The 18,668-nt window shown below is 43.8% G+C and overlaps 1 protein-coding gene across 5 annotated transcripts in view; it reads right to left on the bottom strand.

Annotated features, from left to right (window-relative positions):
- ARHGAP32 (Rho GTPase activating protein 32) overlaps nucleotides 1–18,668 on the bottom strand; it is a 204,222-nt gene that overhangs the window by 66,186 nt on the left and 119,368 nt on the right. For all 5 annotated transcript variants that reach the window (XM_071768841.1, XM_071768842.1, XM_071768843.1 and 2 more), the window contains 2 exons: nucleotides 15,880–15,966; nucleotides 1,675–1,812 (listed from right to left, as the gene is read on the bottom strand). In XM_071768841.1, coding sequence (XP_071624942.1) covers nucleotides 1,675–1,812; nucleotides 15,880–15,966 — 225 coding nt within the window. The remainder of the gene's footprint in view (nucleotides 1–1,674; nucleotides 1,813–15,879; nucleotides 15,967–18,668) is intronic.

Here is an 18,668-nt window from a genome sequence, read left to right as displayed (position 1 = left end):
GGTGAAAGAGTAATATTTCAAATAGTAGAAGAGGGGTTTAAAAATACACTGAGCTGTGTCCCTTCTGTAATAGTAAACTTGCTTTTGTTAAAGAGAAGCTAGCAAGGTCTTTCCAAAGCTTCAGTGTCAGTGTCATAAAGCAGTATTGTAGCCCAGAGTCTGTAAGGACTGTTTAAAACATTGTTCTCCTCAAACAGCTGTTCAAATGTGGTCAGTTCAAAATAAAAAATATAGCAGGAGACAGCATGCAGCTGCAGAATTGCATTTCACAGAGGAGTAGAGCTGTTCAACACTTTTACATCTCCAGCACTTACTGATAAAATGTGGATTTTCAGGCTACAAGGTACAGATTAAATCAACTGCACAAAGAAAGATATGAGAGATAGGAATGCCTGAAACATAAATTAAAAAAAACCACAACCTAGGAATACATTATCCTAAGTAGTACTGCTTCTGCTGAATTTAAGAGACCAGAGGCTTTAAATTCTTTTCAGAAATAGCCTGCATGAAGCCAAACTAATAAATCAGATTCTCTGATGAGCAGTGGGACTGCATTATCAGCTTCCCATATTCGATGGGAAAAGCCCTGCAGACTTGAGTGGCATCCTGATCCCAGCCACTGCATGTTGTTCTGAACCAAGCAATCAATCCTGGCTCAGCACTGAAAGAAGACAGCTCCTGATCTATAGATCCTGCATGGATTCTTCTTGGAATGCTTGGAATGGCCTCGATGTTTCCCTTTGCAGCTGTGCATCTGGTGGGCAGGCAGCACCAACCTTCTGACACAGCATGGCAAAGTTTTTCCATACTTGTGCCTGATGTCTAGGGGCAAACATACAACTCCAGGGCTCAGAGAGAAGTGATCTGTGAAATGGAGCTGCAGGCACTGTTGGTTGCCCTGGCACAAGCTCTTCTTGTGAACAAAACAAACAAGGAGTTTTGCTCTGCCCTGCTGGCTCACACAACCCCAGTGTCCTGCCTTACATTGCCTCCCTCTCCACATCTTTCAAAATGATGCAGTCAAGATGCAACTGCTGCATCCCAGATGATTTTGGATGAGAATAACCCTCTAACTTATTAACAGCCAAGAAACTGAAGGAATTCCAGCTCACTGTATTCCAGGTGAAGACAGTAAGTCAAGAAATGAAAAATATTTCCTGTTCATTTAGGGGGGGGAACAAGCAAACAAATGCCACTCTTCAAGCTTTTAAGAGACCAATTAAGTAAGATACTAATGCAAATGCTCTTGAAAAACACCTTCAGTATTTTTCAGTTTCTAAATACAAGTCTAGCACTCCATGGCATTACTTGTGCAGTGCTGCAGCCTGAGAACAGCAGGATTCCCTCAGGATGCTGAGCTGCTAACATTAGTTTAGGAAATATCCACATGGCTTAAAAAGTTGCCAGAGAGATAACAAAGTTCTTATCTAAGGTACTAACAGGACAGCTTCTCTCCTGACACTCTCCATAACCAATCTACCTTAACTCATGGGAGCCTTCTGGGCACTTCCCTTTAGACCGTTGAAACGAAGGGTAGAAAACACACCCTGGGCTTCCAACCACCAACCTGTAAATCTAACCCAGGTCATCTTAAAAGTACTTTGTAGATACTTGGAAATATCTTTGAGTGTGCTTTAACATTGGGGATTTATTTAACACTGGGGATTTATTTACCTCTGGACTGTCCTTCAGGGCATCGGAGCGGGGGAGCTCTGCGAGCTGGGAGAAGCGCCGGTCATAAATACAGAGGTGAAGGTGTTTGTCAAGGACTCTGAAATCTTCATAACTCCTCTTCACAATCCAGCTCCTCCCCTGCAGAAACAAAAAAGACACATTTTGGTAAGCTCCTCACTCGTTCAGATGAGATGAGGAAAAGGAAAGCGTGTAGAGAAGCAGCAGAGAGCAGAGCATCCTGCTGCTCAAACCATCTGAAAGTGATGAAGTGCCTCAGTATTATTTTCATGTTTTAATTTGCAGGCAGCCACTCCTGCTCAAACCAGTGGTTAGCTCTCCTGTTTTAATTCTGTGGATTTGGATGGAGGCCAGCATTATGAGACCTATCCAAAGTTTTTAACTTCCACCTGTCTTACAAGGATTTTGTAGCATTTTCATACACGGGGTGTCTTTGCACAAATGTAAATTACAAAATGGTTGCATAAAAAGCATGAAAATAGATTGCAAAGAGATAGAACATACAATCAGGAATGTGCAGGCAGAACTGAAGCTTGCAAAATTTCAGTCACATGCCCCAGGCAAATTTTGAGCTGAATTAAAAAAACAATCTATGATGAATAACACTAGCTGAAGATTTACCCCTGAATGCATATCATTTCCCCAATTAAAACACTGACAAGATACCTCCTGCTTCAGGGGACAAGGAAGGGACGGCAACAGCACAGAATAATTTGCTTTTTGAAGCTTTTAATATCTAACATGTACTTCTAAATGCTTCATGGCCTATTATGATCAATAAAAAAATGTTGTAATAATGCAGCAGTTTACAGGTCAGAGCCCATTGTGAACACTCATTAATCCTCTCAGCACCCCCATGTGGCCCCTAAAATGACAGTGGTTTCCAGCTGTCTGACACTTCCCAAAGCTTCCCACCTCCTGTTATCCCACCAAGACCCAGTGCCCTCAGCACTGGGCTCCACAGAACCTTGGCCTCCAGCCACAACCCTCTGTGCTCCTTTATCAGGAAAGTTCACTTTTCTATTAACACCCAAAGCTTGCAAGTAATTGGAAATGTAGAAGCTATGATCAAGGGTATTGGGTGTTTTCCATCAAATTTATTCAAGACAACTCCAGACTGTGTACTGTGCCCCTAAGCTCTGCTTCTCTAGCACAAGAAATCATCAGGATTTCATGAGCCTACAAAATGAGTACCTACACAGGACACAAATGCTTTCTAATTTCCATTAGTTATGTCATCTTACTTTTTCTCTAAATAAGAAAAACAAGAAAAGGAGAGCAAACCTAATTAGCTTCAAAAAGATAAAAGCCCTTCGAATTCCTCCATCTTTTGCAATTAAATGGCTCTTGCTCCCTGGATAAGTTGCCAGTATGACCTTGAGCTGAGCAAGGTTTAGTCCCCAATGTAAAAATCAACTGACTGAGAAATCCCTACAACCCTTTATTTCCTTTGCCCACAGCACTTCACAGAACATTTCCACACCACCTCGTACTCTCCCCACACAAAGAGCAAACCCATGTTTCCAATGATCAAAATTCATTCATTGCCCAACACTTTAATTTCCATTGTTGGGCTGTAGATTTGCAGTCTCTTTTTATCATGAATTAAACAGTAAGAGTTAAATTTACAAGACAGGGATGGTTGGGAGTCAGCAAACTGCTGGTGTGTGTGACAGAAGGCATGGGATCAGCTGGGGAGAGAGAGAGGGGACTCCACAGCCAGCATCCTCCTGGCTCCTGCTGAAACCCATTCCAAAGCATCCCAGTAATGAGGTTACTAATGGCAAGCAAGGAGTTAAGGAGCAGGGCCAGCTTACCTCCTGCCAGCAGTGCTGCTCTGGCCCCAGGAGCTCTTTGGGAGGTTCTCAAGGGCTTGGGGAGTGCTCATGGCACAGTCCAAGCCTGGTGCAGCAAAGTAACCCAGACCCCCCCCCACTCCTCCACCTTCAAACTGCAGCAGTTCAGCAGCTGCTAAGCAACCAGCTGAGCCATCCCTGCAGAACCAGCAGCAGCAGCCTCCATCAGGGGTGGGAACCAGAAGGCTGGGAACCAGAACCAGCATCACCATTCCCAGGGAAGTCAGCCCAAGGCCAGCACTGGCAGCCCTGGATCTCAGGATGCTGGTGGGGAAGGGGCTGCTCAGTGTCCAAGCAGATTCAGAATAACTGCACATACCATGTGTTTGTACAGAACAGGGGGTCAGGAGCAGTGTTACTAATTCCCACCCAGCAGAATGTTATTCCAACACCTCAAATATGAATATTTCCTCATATGAATACAGTTATAAGTCTGCCTTAACTGAATTTCAAAAGGATGCATGCTTCACGTTGCTCTAAAGCTTGTATAAGCAAAGTTTAGGCAGATTTGGAGCCTGAGTGATGAATTAATAAGCAAAAAAAGAGCCATGTTTACCAGGAGCACGATTAACTTTCCAGGAAGGAATTATTGCAGCAGCCTAGGAAGATCTGGACAACATTCTGTGCTGCCCCTCAGCTCCCCAGTACAAATGACAAGAAAGGAAAATCTAAATTCTCCCAATCAGAGTTCCAGAGATGCACACACAGCCAAAGCAGCACAGCTCCCAGTGACCTCAGTATCAAAACCACAGCAATGTTTGACTCTGTCAATATAAAACTTGTGCAGCTTGCTCCCTTTTCCTGCAAATTTTGAAGTTGCAAAAGGGCTCTTTTTTTAACATAGAGTTAATAAAATAACAGACAAGTGACTGGTAAGTTGGTCTCATGTTGTCAGCTGTGTTTTGTGACAAAGCTGAACACTGCTGGTGCTTCAGGCACAGCAACTCCCTAAGGCCAAAATGCCTTCTTCCCATTCTTAATGCCTTCTGTAAATTCTTGTTCAAATCCTTTTGATCACCCTCTCATTCTGCAATTCAGTGATGGCTTTTCTATTCTATTCTAGAATTATTGATGGTTGTGCTTTAGAGAAGCACATGCTCAAATCCTGTTTGTATAAATATAATTCTCTCAGAAAATGGGTAGTTACAAGTTTTATACTAAAGATTTCAAGACCTCCTCCCCCTGCTATGTAAATGACTGTGCTTCCAGCTGAATTTATCTCCCTCTGTGCCCAAAGGACTCCTTTTTGTCCATCAATGCCTCTTCAAACCACACAGGGTACTATTGAGTTCCAGCACACACAACTTTCCCGTCCCACAGTCTGAGTATGTTTTCACTGTAGCACCTAAGATTTATTTATTTTAAGACAGGGAGAGACCTTTCCTTTCTGGTTCAAATGCTTATTTCCTGAGAGCAATCCCATGGATGCTCTCATGAACCTTCCCAGTCCACATGGAGATGGAGAGCAGAACATGAGATGAAAGCTTATGGCAAAAGTCAGTGCAGTTTGACCCTCTGGTAAGCAAACACCAGGGATTAAATGGCTGGAGGAATGCCAGCACCCACCAGTGGAGGTTAACACTGCCATCTGGGTGACTTTTACAGCTGGTTGGGTCTTGGGTTCTGTATGTTATTCCAGCATGACCCTTCAGCCCTTTTTCTATTACAAGTCACGCTGGAAAACGGCTGAGAAATTTAGTCAAAATAGAAAACAAGACTGATAAAATCCATCACTTCAGAGGCTGCTCAGGAAGGGTTTTTAGCTGGTGCCCTAGGTGGCTTTATCTAAGTTTAAGTTTATTTTTCAAAATGTCCTGGATGATTTGGAAGTTCTGGTTTATTATTATAACTTGAGCAAAATTATAAACCTTGACCAGAAGGCAGAGGAGAAAGTTTGGTATAATCCTGGGGTAAATCCTTAACAGACGACTCCACATAACAAATTAAATCTCTGCCAGCTTTAATTGTAAGGTTATTCTCAATTAATTGCTATCAGAAGGAAAAAAAAGAATTTAATGGAAAGCATTGTAGCTTTTTGGATGTAAAAATGGTACTTCCTTGTGCTCCTTAATTCCAGTTACAGATATGAACACTAAAACACCCATGGGAACACCCATGGCTGCCCAGGGGGGGAACTCCCCATGATCAGGGATCTGAAGGAAGCCACCACCTTCCAGTGGTTCCTCTGGCCCTCAGTTTGCCAGAGGCAATCCTGGCAGCAGGCAAATACTTGGCTCAGGCCTTGGTGACCACTGGGTTTGGTCAGGTACAGAGGGATAAGGACACACTAAAAAAACCTCAAGGCAAACATTGTACAGCATTTGAAATCCTAACAACCATTTTCCCTCCCTATTTCTGAGTGGCAGGCACCTCAGGAACTTGGACCAGGATTTACAGCTCTCTGCATGTCAGTGAAATTCCTTGCCATGTTATAATTTAGGCAATTCAGTACCAATCATCTCTTTAGTACAATTATACCATAGGAGCAACAGGTCCCAGAGAGGCAGGAGGTGAAGGGGAGGCTGCAGCATTGGGGAACTGCTTTCTACACTGCAGAAAATTCAATTAATAACCCCACATGTGCTTACAGCCACAAAGGGAATACTTCAAACCCTCAATCAGACCAACTGCTAAGGAAAGGGAACTGAAAGTACCATCCTACAGGTGGCAAGGCCATGAGAGAATGCATTTCCATCCTTACAAATGATTCCATGGACAGGGGAGGTATCTAAACACAACACCCCTTTACCCTGTGCCCCAAATGTGCTGTAATCTGCTCAGCACTTAACCATGGAGAAGAAACAATGCTCCATCAAAACAAGCAAGCCAGCACCACTGTCCTTTAAAATAAGCCAAACAAAACCCCTTTGAAAACGACTTGCCTGAGGTTAGGAAAAGAAAACAACACAAGCCTTTCACAAGGACTTGCCTGAGGTTAGCTCCTGGAACAAGCAGATAGAGATCTCAATTTTCTTCAGTTTCTTTTATTGGGCACTCACCAAAGCCAACAGCTGAATTTTTAATTATTTTTTTTAAATGACCAAAGCACATAGGCATGTCTTTGTTACAACTAATTGCAAAGCAGGGAAGATTTTGTAGGCTGCAAAGTGAGGAAATGTGTTTAAACCCTTCCATCACCCCAGTGCTGTTCTACAAACAGGACACACAGACATTCCCAGAATGACCATTCCTGCAGCTCCCTGACCTCCAACATTTATCAGAGGAGGTCAGAGGGAACCTCCCTGCATTCTGCTGCTCCTTTGGGTAGAGATAAAACACACGAATATTTCAAGGAAAAAGGGATGCAAGCAGGTATGTTATTGATACAGCTGACCAAAACTCCAGGAAAGAGGGGCAAAGGGTGAAACATCATTCAGAAAGCACAGAGAAGCAGCTTTGGAGAAGTTCTGTTAGCAGAGCTGGAGTCAGAGCCAAAATGGAAAAAAAGTGGGTTTTTTTGGCATTGGTCTGAAGAAGAGATGTTGAAGAGTGGTGCCAAGCCCCAGGAGAAGAACCATGTAGGACAGGTCCATCTGTAGTATCTAATATGCTGATGGAGTCTTTTTAAAAGGTAAGCCACAAAGTCTGAAATAAATACAGAATTTTAAAACAGCTAAAAAAATAGATAATTGGAAAAAGTCAGTTCCTTTTTTGTCTGTCAAAGCCTGAGCCTTTGATTACAAACTTGCTCTATGGTCTCTAACCATAGCAGTTTGCAGTCCTGTTTAATGTCTACACCCCACAGCCTGCTGGCAGCTGATGGAGTTTGGAGGCTCTCAGTCCCTGCTGAGGAAGGGGAGAGCTTGGGAATTCACAGCAGGTCTGTCTGCCACGAAGGGATTCCCAGCTGGTTCACACTGCAGGTGTACACCCTGTGCTGAACTGGGTCAGTGGATCATGGGTCACACAACCCAGTGACAAGAAGCCCCTGCTTGATGGCTTTTAGCAAGCCTGGGGCACAAACCTGCTCTGTAACTCTAGAAAAAACATAGTGAATGAAAAAAAATTAAGGAACAGACTCAGTCGTGGTCCCTCTGAGAGTTCTGCCACCAATTCATCTAAGAAAAAAAAAACAAAAAAACCCCCACTTTTTAATTTAACAGTCAGTTGGGTAAAACATCTCTAATCCCACAGGCAAGTTGTTCAAGTTTGAAGCATCATAACTGTGCACCTTGTCTTCTGCTGTTTGTTCAGCCATCTAACATGAGTCCTTGATCAAAGTGAGCTGGCAGCCTGCAGAAGATGTCACTGGATGCTCTGGATTGTCTGTCCCAAAGGACTGTCAGCTTCCCAAGGAGAGAGGCACTGCAGCACTGCTATTAAAAATGCATGTATGTTAAATTTCTTCATAAGGAGCAAACATCAGAGCAGCTAAGAGAAAAACAGGCAGAGCCACCACAGTCCTCCTCTTCTTTTGGATTTAAACCAAGCCCAGCTCTTGGAGAAGTTGTAAAACAAGGAAAATTGTAGACAAAGTGCTGCTCTGCAATGCTTTTACACATGTTTGGTTCTGGGGCAGGACTGAGTCTCTTCAGACCAAAGCCAACTGTCCTCTTCAATTTGAGGCCAGGCCCAGCTCTGTCTACAAAGCAACACATGACAAACAGAAGCCCTGCCAAAATGCACCACTTGCAGGAAGAAACCATAATCATTCCCCTCTGCTCTTAGATTTCAGCACTGATTTTCACTTTTACTTCAGAGCTAAGTGGAATACAATTTGGATACAGCAAGACTGATCTCTCTAATTCAGAGCTTGCTTTCTGGAGGCAAATGCCCGAAGGACACTACATTAACAAACTACCATATAATTAGGAAAGCTTCTGTTGCTTATAAAAACTGTCATGGCAGCAGATTCATGGGATATTGCACTTTATTCTGAGAAGTAATTTCCCCTCTTGCTCATCATCCCTTCCAGGGTTACAGTGATCACTGACTTCAGCTGGGAGATTTTTCATGGAACACCTCCTGTAGGACCCAGGAAAGCAGCAGCTCCCAAGCATCACCCAAAGAACTGCACAGCAGCTCAGGGCAATGCAAGGCTGAGGAACTGGTAAGGCTGCAGTCTTGTGCTGATCATTTTCAGATACTCTCTTTCCCAAGTGAAAACCACTCTCAAATAAATTCACCAGACCATTTCTTCTTCACTGGAGTTCAGAGTGAAGCCATTAGCAGCAAGCCCCTGTCTTTGGTCCACTGAGGGACAGCTTGAAATGCACCTCAATTTACAGGTGCTGAAGGAAGGTGCTTCAGCACAAGCAGTTCCAAGGCCACACTGAGCTCTGCAGTTGTTGCTTAACAAATAAATCCTTCAATTCAACTTCCATGCACAGCTGGAACCCTGTTACTGCATCTCAAGCATCCAGAGTCAGGAACAAGGAAGGCCCATGCTGACCTTGTTTCCTTCACAATACCTCTTTAAATAGAGAAGAACTCAGAGCACTATGAAGAGAGAAATTCAACACCAAATTTTAAGAACTACTGTTGGTTTTTCTCTCTTGTTATCAGTAGGCAGATTTACACACCAGAGCACTGAATCTGCTCGGTGCCTTGGGAATAGTGTGAAGGACAAGTTCCATCAGCTGGACAAGGAAACCTGAGTGCTGCTGGATTCATTACACCCTCCTGTGTAGCACAGAAGACAACAGTTAATTTCTCTATTTCCATTCCACAGTCCCCAAAAGCACAAAAATCCTGCAAACAGCCAGAGCAGGCAAATGGCACAAGTCTGGGAAGCCCTGATTCTAGATCCCAGTGGGGACACCCTGCCAGCTGCCTGGCTGTGTGCTTCAGAATAAAAGGCAGCAAAGACACCAGGACAAAAACCTCTTGACTTCAAAACTGCTACTTCTGTTGTTGCATGTCTAAATCACTCTAAATTAATGATGGTAGCAGCAGGTACAAGTTCCAGGCTGAGATGCTTGTAGAAAAGGAAAAGGCCACAGCAGAGCAGTGTTAATCCTGCCTGATGCTGAGTGCTGCCCTACCCAGATCAGTGCTCTGTGGCAAAACTCCAAGCAGTCATATCCTTGTCCTTAACAATTATCATCCTAATTAATGAATTAATTTATCCTTCAGTACTATCACAACAGCTACAGAGCAATAGGTGTTAATTATGCAGTTCTTAAAGGCTTCTGATGAAATTCACTGCTTTCTCTGCCCTACAGATGTTGGTTTACTTTCCAAAGGCCTGGAACAGACCCAGGTTTTCCAAAAGGCACCACACCTTGGCAGCACTTTAGCATGGCCTGAGCTTTGATTACAGCCCAACAGCACTTCTCAGGCTGCTTGCCAGCTTCACACATTCTTTATTAATCCACATTACCATTGTCACTTCATTTTTATTTAGTGCTGTTGAGAGCAGAAGGTATGTAGTGTGTGACCTGAGCTCAACCGTGCAAGCACAGAGCATCAAGTGATGGATTAGCATTGTGGAAACAAGGTTTTTAGTTGCTTTCCTTTGACTAATGTGAAACAGCCCTCCTCAGATGAGAAATGCTTAGGACAGAGGTTTGAACGTCTGTGAACATCTGAAAGGAGCAGCTAAAAATATTCAATCCATAAAGGTCTACAGTCAGGTTTGAAAAAGTTCTGGGGGACTTCAAAGTGAATGCTCTGTATCACAGCAAAGATTTTCAAACACTTGCAGATATGTGAGGTACCCAACTCTCATGGGCAAACTTGGGGGTGAAGTGACATTTCTCCAGGCTTTTTATTGTTGTTTTTATTGTTGTTATCCTCAGGCAAGTGGTACCAGGTGGCAGAAAAGAAGCACAGAAAACAGTCTGGAGGGAAAGGCCATGATGGTGCCTTTCAACCCAGAGTAACTTGCCTGAGCCCTGCTGAGCACAGAAAATGTGCTGTGAAATCAAAGATCCCTGCATCTTACACCTGCTTCAGTTTACCTGCACCCCCAGGGGATGGATTTGGTGTTCAGGCACAGGAGGACTCGTCCAATGGGTCCTGGACACTGGAGGAAGGGAGGGTGAGAACACTTGGGTAGGGGCAGGAGGCTGCAGCCAAACTGCAACAGACATAAAGTGAAACTACCCCAGCCTTCTGTTCAATGAAAGGACACAGTAACTGCTTTTGCTTAGCAAAATCTTTAAACAGTAAAGGCAGAAAGTTCTGTATTCAGAGAGGAGAAGCAAGGTAACACATATTCTGAAAACAGATTTTGCATTGGATAGGATTCAGCATAGGTATTCCACATAGATGTAACTTACTAACAAACTGAGACCAGCTTTCCTCTTTTAAAAAAAAAACAAAACACAAAACTATTTGTATATGTGTTAGTATTTGATCCCTTAGAATCATCTGTTTAAAGAACTGGGGCCTTTCACAGGAGGAATATTAGTAGCACTTACTCAGTAACTGTTCTCTAGGTGTTTGAGCTTCAATTACACAAAACTATTAATAAATTAAAGAACAAAAGGGACAAAAGACAGAAAACAAGCAGTCAGACAAAAGGTTTCTGTATGTTTGACTCACAGCTCCTACTGCAAACAATTTGTGGCTTTTAGTAGGGACTATCCTAGGCAGACAGACCCAGCAAACCATACTTTAGACATTAGCAGTCTGAGTAAGACATTTGCTTCTCTGAAAATATATTCCACTTGCCTCTCCCCACAAACCACCCGGGATGGGGAGTCCTTTCTGTTCTTCCTCCTCAGATCCCATTTTTTTCCTGGCATTCTCTCTGTTGCCCTTGAAGCACTCATTATTGCAACCACACTGCCAGCTGTGGAAGGCTGGATGGGGCTGGCTTCAGAGCTTTGCAAATAGTGGTCTTCAAAGAGAAGATATTGGGCTTGAATCTCCTGCAAGGGAGAGCTGGAAGATACAAGTGGGATATATTTGTGCAGATGCCTTCCTCTAGTACATCACAGACCTTATTCTATCAAGCAAAAGGAACACAGCCCAGAGAGTAAGGGCTGTTTTGAACAAAGAACAGGAACAGGGCAAAGCACTGTGCACCCTGGGCAAGAAAGCATCCTATGAGGTGAGGCTGAGGGAGCTGGGGGTGTTGAGGCTGGAGAAGAGGAGGCTCAGGGGAGACCTCATCACTCTCTACAACTCCCTGAAAGGAGGTTGGAGCCAGGGGGGGGTTGGGCTGATATCAGTGGGACAAGAGGGCATGGACTAAAGAATTTTTTCCTAATATCCAACCTAAACCTCCCCTGGCAGAGCTTCAGCTTCAGCTCTGCCAGGGGAGGTTTAGGTTGGATATTAGGAAAAAATTCTTTGCAGAGAGGGTGATCGCATTGGAATGGGCTGCCCAGGGAAGGGGTGGATTCTCCATCCCTGGAGATATTTCAAAAGAGCCTGGATGTGGCACTCAGTGCCATGGGCTGGGAACCACGGGGGGAGTGGATCAAGGGTTGGACTTGATGAGCTCTGAGGTCCCTTCCAACCCAGCCCATTCTATGATGATTCTATGGCCAAACTTCCTGCCAGTGCAGGGGCTGCAAACTGGAGCAGAAAAGTGGAGAAAGCCCATAGACCACGAGAGCTTCCTCTTTGAGAACAGCCTTAGAAATCTACCTGGGTTGCAGCAGAAAGAGACTGGCTCTGCAGGAGGTTGGCATTAGCCCATGAAAAGCAGGACACAGAGAAGGTAGGGTGGCTCTGCTCTGAGAGCACAGGTCAGGCTGTGTTTAAGGGATCTCAGCCTAAGACTTTTTCAAAAATCACTCATGCTTGCCTGCATGGTCTGTCATTTCTGGTTTCTACTGCCTGTCATTTCTGTTCCCACAATCTCTCTGTGATAATGACAATGAACAATAAAAACCACAGGAGATAGCTAGACTTGAATGGCTCCCTCAGAACACGTACATTTTTACAATCCATCTCTTGTTGTCTCCTTTCAAACCTTCACAAAATTATGCCTGTAGTGTTGAACCAGAGAAAACACTGTCATTAGTACTGCACACTTTTTATTTTTCTTTCCTTTTTAAAAATATAGGCTCAGATTAATCATTCTTTAAACACTTAAATACATGTGCAGGTAGTTGCTGCTGTAATGTCACATAAATCCAAAAAGATTCAGAAGTCAGACTTTACCACTCGACCAAATATGCTGCCTGGATTAGCCTATTCCAAACCTTCTGCAGGATCTTGCTTCTGCTGGTTTATTCTCAGCACACATAGTAACCCTTTTTAAATGTCTTGCAGGCCTTGTAAATTCTTTGCTTATCCACATGGAACATAGCAAGGATTGCAAACATTGTGACTGGGCCTTCACAGCCTACAGGTACAGCAGAAACCCACAAATGTCTGAGACATTCCCTGTGGTGCTTTAAGGACCACACTTAGGGCTAAGGCTTTAAATTGCTGTCTACAGAGTTCAGAAGGTTCCCAGGTACAGCCCTCACACCACACCTTTCAGGATTTCATGCTTCTCTGTTTCCTACACACAAAAATAGAAACCCTTTGTCATTTGCTACTTTTCACGTTTAAATTTGTTCAAAGAAATTAAAAGCAGAATCTCATCTTTCCACTTTTCAGAAGCACTTGGAACAGCTCCTTCTATATTCCCACTTCTTTGTAAGAGCTAATAAACTGGATTAATTTTTTAAGGTCTCTAAGCAGAAGAAAAGCTGAATAGAGATTTTAAAAGTAATGCCTGAGCCTGTATTTCACAAGCTGACTTGCAGCAGAAATCAAATACAACTCCAAAACAATTTTTTTTCAAACCTTATCTGGGAAAGCTTTGCAAAATAGGCAAACAATAATTCTCTTTACACCACTAAAATTATACTTACAGATGGGAAAGAGTGGGATAGAATTTCCTTAGTGTAAATGCCAAACTGTAGTCTGCCAAACACTGCTAAGACTGAGCTGGATGTTTTAAAAGTCTAATGCTTAAAAGCTTTGGTTTGCTTTCTGCCACAGAGTGAAATGACAAAATAGGTACCTTTTTATGGAGCACACAACACATGGATTCTATCTGCATGGTCCAAACTGGGCAAGGCACAGCAGTGTAATACATTCAACTCCCAAGCTAGGTTTTTAACCTACTTCTCTAAGATCTGTAATCTAAAATTTCCAGGATGGCCAAAGACTCCTGCATTTCACCATACTATCTGTTTTTGCAACAAATCACAAATATCTTAAAGCTTTTACACTTGTGTGAGTTTAGCCTTAATTCACAGACTTTGTTTTCTCTGTGTCCATCTGAAAAATCAGGGGGATATTTGCAAGCTGCTGCAGGAGGCTGAACACCAGCCCCTCCAAAAGGCAAGCACAGTAAAATTTGTTTTATAGGCTTTTTTCTCTCTCCTTCAATATTTTTGGCCTGATGCAGATTCATCCTGCCAAAACCTCTCCCTGCTGCACTATCATTCCATGAGCTATTTCACACCTCCAGTCTAATGTGGAGCCAAACCCTTCCAGACACTGCTGGTATCCAATGCCTGACTGAATGGAATCTTTCCCTGGACATTAGGAGAGGCTGTGGGATGTCAGGGGTGAAGTATCTCCACGGGAGGAATGATGCTCAGCTGTGCAGCTCCTTCCATGCCTTCCTGTTCATTAAATCCAGATACCACAAGTTTCTCACAAGCTTTGTTAGTATCTGAGAGGCAGGGACATAAATTAAAAGGCAAGAGGTGAGTCACAGACTCCAAAGCATCCGAGAGGCTGACAGAAGTGTGGGACAAGCTGCTGGGTAGCTGGGCTCATGGCCATGGCTGCACCATTGGTGCCTTGCATGCTGTGTGCTGCTTATTTGCTGCTCCTGGGGCTTGGCTCCTGCACAAACATCATCTGCAGGGCTGAAGGACACAATTCCCCTGGAGGTGTCCCACTGATCTTTTGAGATGTCAGTCAGGTAGGTAGGAAGATCAGACGTGGCCTTCAGGGTTAGAGAAAAGCTGTTCTATAAAATATTGACATTTCTCTCTCTAAAACAGGCATTAATACAAGGTTCATCTCTGCAATAAGAGCTGTGAATGCAGTCCCAAACACAAGGACTCAAAAGATACCGAAGTTCCAATTTCCTCAAGTCCCCTGAAAAATCTCCCTCTGGGTCACTGCTCTTGGCTGGCACTCAGACATGTGTCTACCCTTCAATTTTGCAGTGCTGCTTGTTAGCTCGGGTTGCTGTTCTAAAAAGTGATGATTTTTAAACACCCAAACACAGGCAATTTGGAGAGATGTCCACTTGCAGCCTCTCCTCCCCACGAGCAGTGTTTGGAAGCACGTGGACACCCACGCCTGTGCACGTGTGTACGTGTGCCCTGAGAGCTGACACCAGCCAGGAGCTGCTCTGGGTGCTTCTGTCACACTGCTGCAGCTCAGCTTCTGCCAAGCTCCACCTTCCAAGCAGAGCAGGATGCTCTGGTCCTCAGCTCCCTCCTAACATTCCCCTGTGCACACAGAGTTAGGGCAGGAGAACAAGGTTGCTGCACATCTGTGACTGTGGGGACAGCAACACCACCTGTGCTGGGACAGTGACAGAAATACTTCCCTACCCCACTCAGTTCAGATGCAGACAGCACAGCTATTCCTTCATACACTTCCTTTTAGCACCTGAGAAAAGTCAGCAGGATCACAGAAAGAGATTTAAAGAGAGACAGACCCCAGGGTGATCCCCATTATGTTCAGCATCCACTGATAAAATGGATGCTCAAGAAGTGATGAGATGAACTGTGGAAAGAAGAGCAGAAAAACTACCACACACAGGTGTTAACTCCCAATGGAATTTATCAATGCAGTAGGTCTCCCACAAAAAAAATTTCATTCACCATATGAAGACATGATCACTTATTCTGTATTTCTGAATTTCTCAAAGTCACTAAACCCATCTTAGCAGACAGAAAATCTGTGCTATGAAGTTGTAGATTTCTCTGCCCAAAGCATTTTGATCCCACAGTGGCAGGGAAAGAATTTCATAGATGTTTGGAGCAGCCCAAGAAGCCCCATCTCCTGGCTGCCAGCAGCACACTTCCATCAACAAAAAAATCACTGCCTGGCATCCTCCCTCCCCCCCTCTGTGCTCCCTGTTCCTGTGCCTGGTGTGTCCCTGTGTCACTGCACACAGGCAGAGCTTGTGACTGGGGGCTGAGCATCCTGCAGCTCTGCACATCGTGTAGCAAGGGGGTTTTGCTGAACCAACTCCTTTTTGTCCCCTCAGTGCTCCTTTTCTTACACTGAGCTGGTGGCAGTGCCACAGAGCATCTTCTTGAGGACTGAGCTGGTGAAGAAGTGGGAAAAAAACCAACCCACACATGCAGGAGAAAAGTGTTGTATTAAAATATCAGGAGGCTGTGCTGCCAAAACCAACCCAATGCAGTCTGCAAAATGAGCTGGGGGGAGAAAGAATGGCATTTACCTGACAAGAGATCTGCACCAGGTACACCAGTTCCTTGGATTCACAGCCGTTTCTGGTTACTTCATTCTGTTCCTCCGGGAGTGAAAGCTACACCAAGGGAGAAGGGAGGGGGTGGAGAAAAGAGGGAGAGAAAAAGACCAGGTCAGTGAGCAGGGAGAAGCCAGGCATGTAATAATGCATGAGGCACAACATTCACAGCAACTTGCTCCAAGACATGCTGAGTATCAGGGAATCAGGAAGTGCTTATCTGTCTGGAGTTGTCAGAGAGAAAATATTCAGCAGTCATGGCTTGCACAGACTCTCAAATGCCATTGGATTTTGGCATCTCACCTGATTGGTTTATTTTTGAACCGTATTTTTATTTTTAAACTATCATAAGAGGGCAAAATGTTCAAGCCAGGGATTAAACCTCTAGCTTAGGAATGTGCAAAATTAATTGTTCAACTGAAAATATCTCTATAAATATTCATGTATCAGATAACAGAGATTTCCCCCTCCAACTTTATTCATTACTTATTTTATATGTTCAGGCAGACACTAAATAATAAGACATATCTCCTAATTTCACTGTTGTAGAGCAATTTACCACGACAGAGAGCTTCATGGCACCATTCATCACCTCCAGAGTCATTAAATACAACATCAGGATGTGCTTTTTTTTCAGAGCAGTGAGGAGAGATTTAACCATGTCATTCCTGTAGAGGTACTGAGAGCCATAACTAGTCCTTCAACTAGTCCTGCTGCTCCTGCTAAGCCTTGGGATCCCACACCTGACATGTAGGCTTGCATTTCATGAACTTCTCTTGAAGGAGATATTACAAAGTGATCATAAACAAATTAATAACATTTGCAAAGCAGATTAAAAAAAGAAGAAAATGACCCTTATCCAGTGCAGAGCCCTGGGAAGAGAAAACCATGCAACACTCCCTTAAAGATGGCTCAGGAGGAGGTATCCACAGAGACAGCATCACTGCCTTTCCTCCTGGTCTTATGGACAGAAAATTCCCAGTTGAAGGCATTGCCACCCTTGCCAGCAGTTACTCACTTGCTTTTTTCAGCAGAAATGATGCCAGTTTAAAGAAAGCACTGAAGAAGAGCTCAGGACTTTTTCCACAACTGTCTTTTGGAACATGACTTGTTCTCTTGTGAACATAAATATTTAAGTCTGAAAGCAAAATCCTAATTATCTATCAGCTAAAAAACCCAACATAACTACAAATGAAAACAATCACATGACTGAGGAGAAAGCTCACAAATTGCTGTATTTTCATGAACATAAGCAGCAGAAAGCCAAAACCAGGTGATCAGGGGCAAGGGAGATGTAAGGCAGAATTTGCTTCTATAGAAATGACCACCAAGACTCAGAGGGACTTTAGCTTTGCATTTTGCCAGCATCTCCCTCCCCTTGGTAAGGAAGACACAAATTCAGCACTCTTCCTTCACCAGCCCTAACTTCCTGAACACTCATTTCTTTTCTGAGTGTATACACGATTGCTGGCAATTAGAAAACATCTCCAGACCAAATAAAGGCTTTGGATTGGCACAATTTATTCTATTTTTACGATGCTGAATACATTTAGAGGAAGGGAGAGCATGTGTGCAGCTTCTCCTGGACCACTTTCTCAGCACCTCTCTTTTTTGCCTTCCTTCAACATTTTCTTGCATCACCTATAAATTCTCCCTTCAAAGCCAGCTTTTTCCTATGAAGCTTCCCAGTGTGCCATCCAGTCCCACAGACAGCTCTAACTGCTACAAAGGATCTCTGACACAGCGAGATTAATTCCACTTAAAAAAAAAAATTACATCTCAGAAAGAGGCAATTTTAAGAGTGACTTTTCTCTGTGTGTAACAGAGTGAAGCCTGCTGCCATTAATGTGATTAAATGTGATGTTCCCCTCACTTCATCATCATCCTTTGCTATCAAATTTCAGCTTTCAACTGCTACCAAGTTTTGAAACTAACAGTCCAAGAAAAACAAAATAACAAAGCATGCAGTAAAGGAAAGCTGCTACACGACTGGAGATATTTTCCACATTTGTCAGGTACCAGGGAGCTCCATGTCTATTAAGTGTGGGTTTCCTACTCTGGGAGAAAAGTTTCCATCGTTTAATCTTCCCCATGGTTACTTAGGGCACCATACACCTACTCCATCAACACACAAGGAAATTGCAGGTCTTGCTTCCCCCTGATCAGTGCTGAAGGACAGGACTGCAGGCTCCCCTTGGCTCTGGCAGACCCTGGAAAGCCAGCAGCAGGCAATGAAAGGGTCAGAATATGAATGGAGCAGCTCCCTAAAGAGATTCCAGGCCAGACTGCAACACAATACAGGGCAGCAAGAGGTAAGAGTCAAGTTAAGACAAAGGCTGAATATTGCATCACCTTTCCTCTTAGAGATACTGTCATTTACACCAGTTTGGGCTTCAGTCAAGTCTACACAAGGACTCTCCAGGTGAATCATTTCTAGTTGTCCTACAACACCTGGACCTCACACCCAAGTTACAGCAAACTTTCTCTTTGGAGATTACCTACCCAGGGACTGACCTCCTGATTCACATTCACCCACTGTACCCCCACGTGGTTCAGTTTCCACTTCAGTGCTTCCAATGTCCCCATTTAGGCCAACTGACTGCAGTGGGAAGTGACATTTTAAATCCATTGTATTGCCCTACATACAGACAACTGTGTTCTTTCAGAGTTGTAAAAGCTCCACTGAACTGTTCTTCTTCCTGCTCCCAACCTCCTGACCACTGTGTGCATACACAGGAAAATCTCCAGGTTCTGTCCTCTAA

Source organism: Heliangelus exortis, chromosome 26, assembly GCF_036169615.1.
Source record: "Heliangelus exortis chromosome 26, bHelExo1.hap1, whole genome shotgun sequence".
Classification (NCBI taxonomy): domain Eukaryota; kingdom Metazoa; phylum Chordata; class Aves; order Apodiformes; family Trochilidae; genus Heliangelus; species Heliangelus exortis.
The sequence above is the reverse complement of the archived record's forward strand: the minus strand, read 5'-3'. Positions and strand labels throughout refer to the sequence as shown.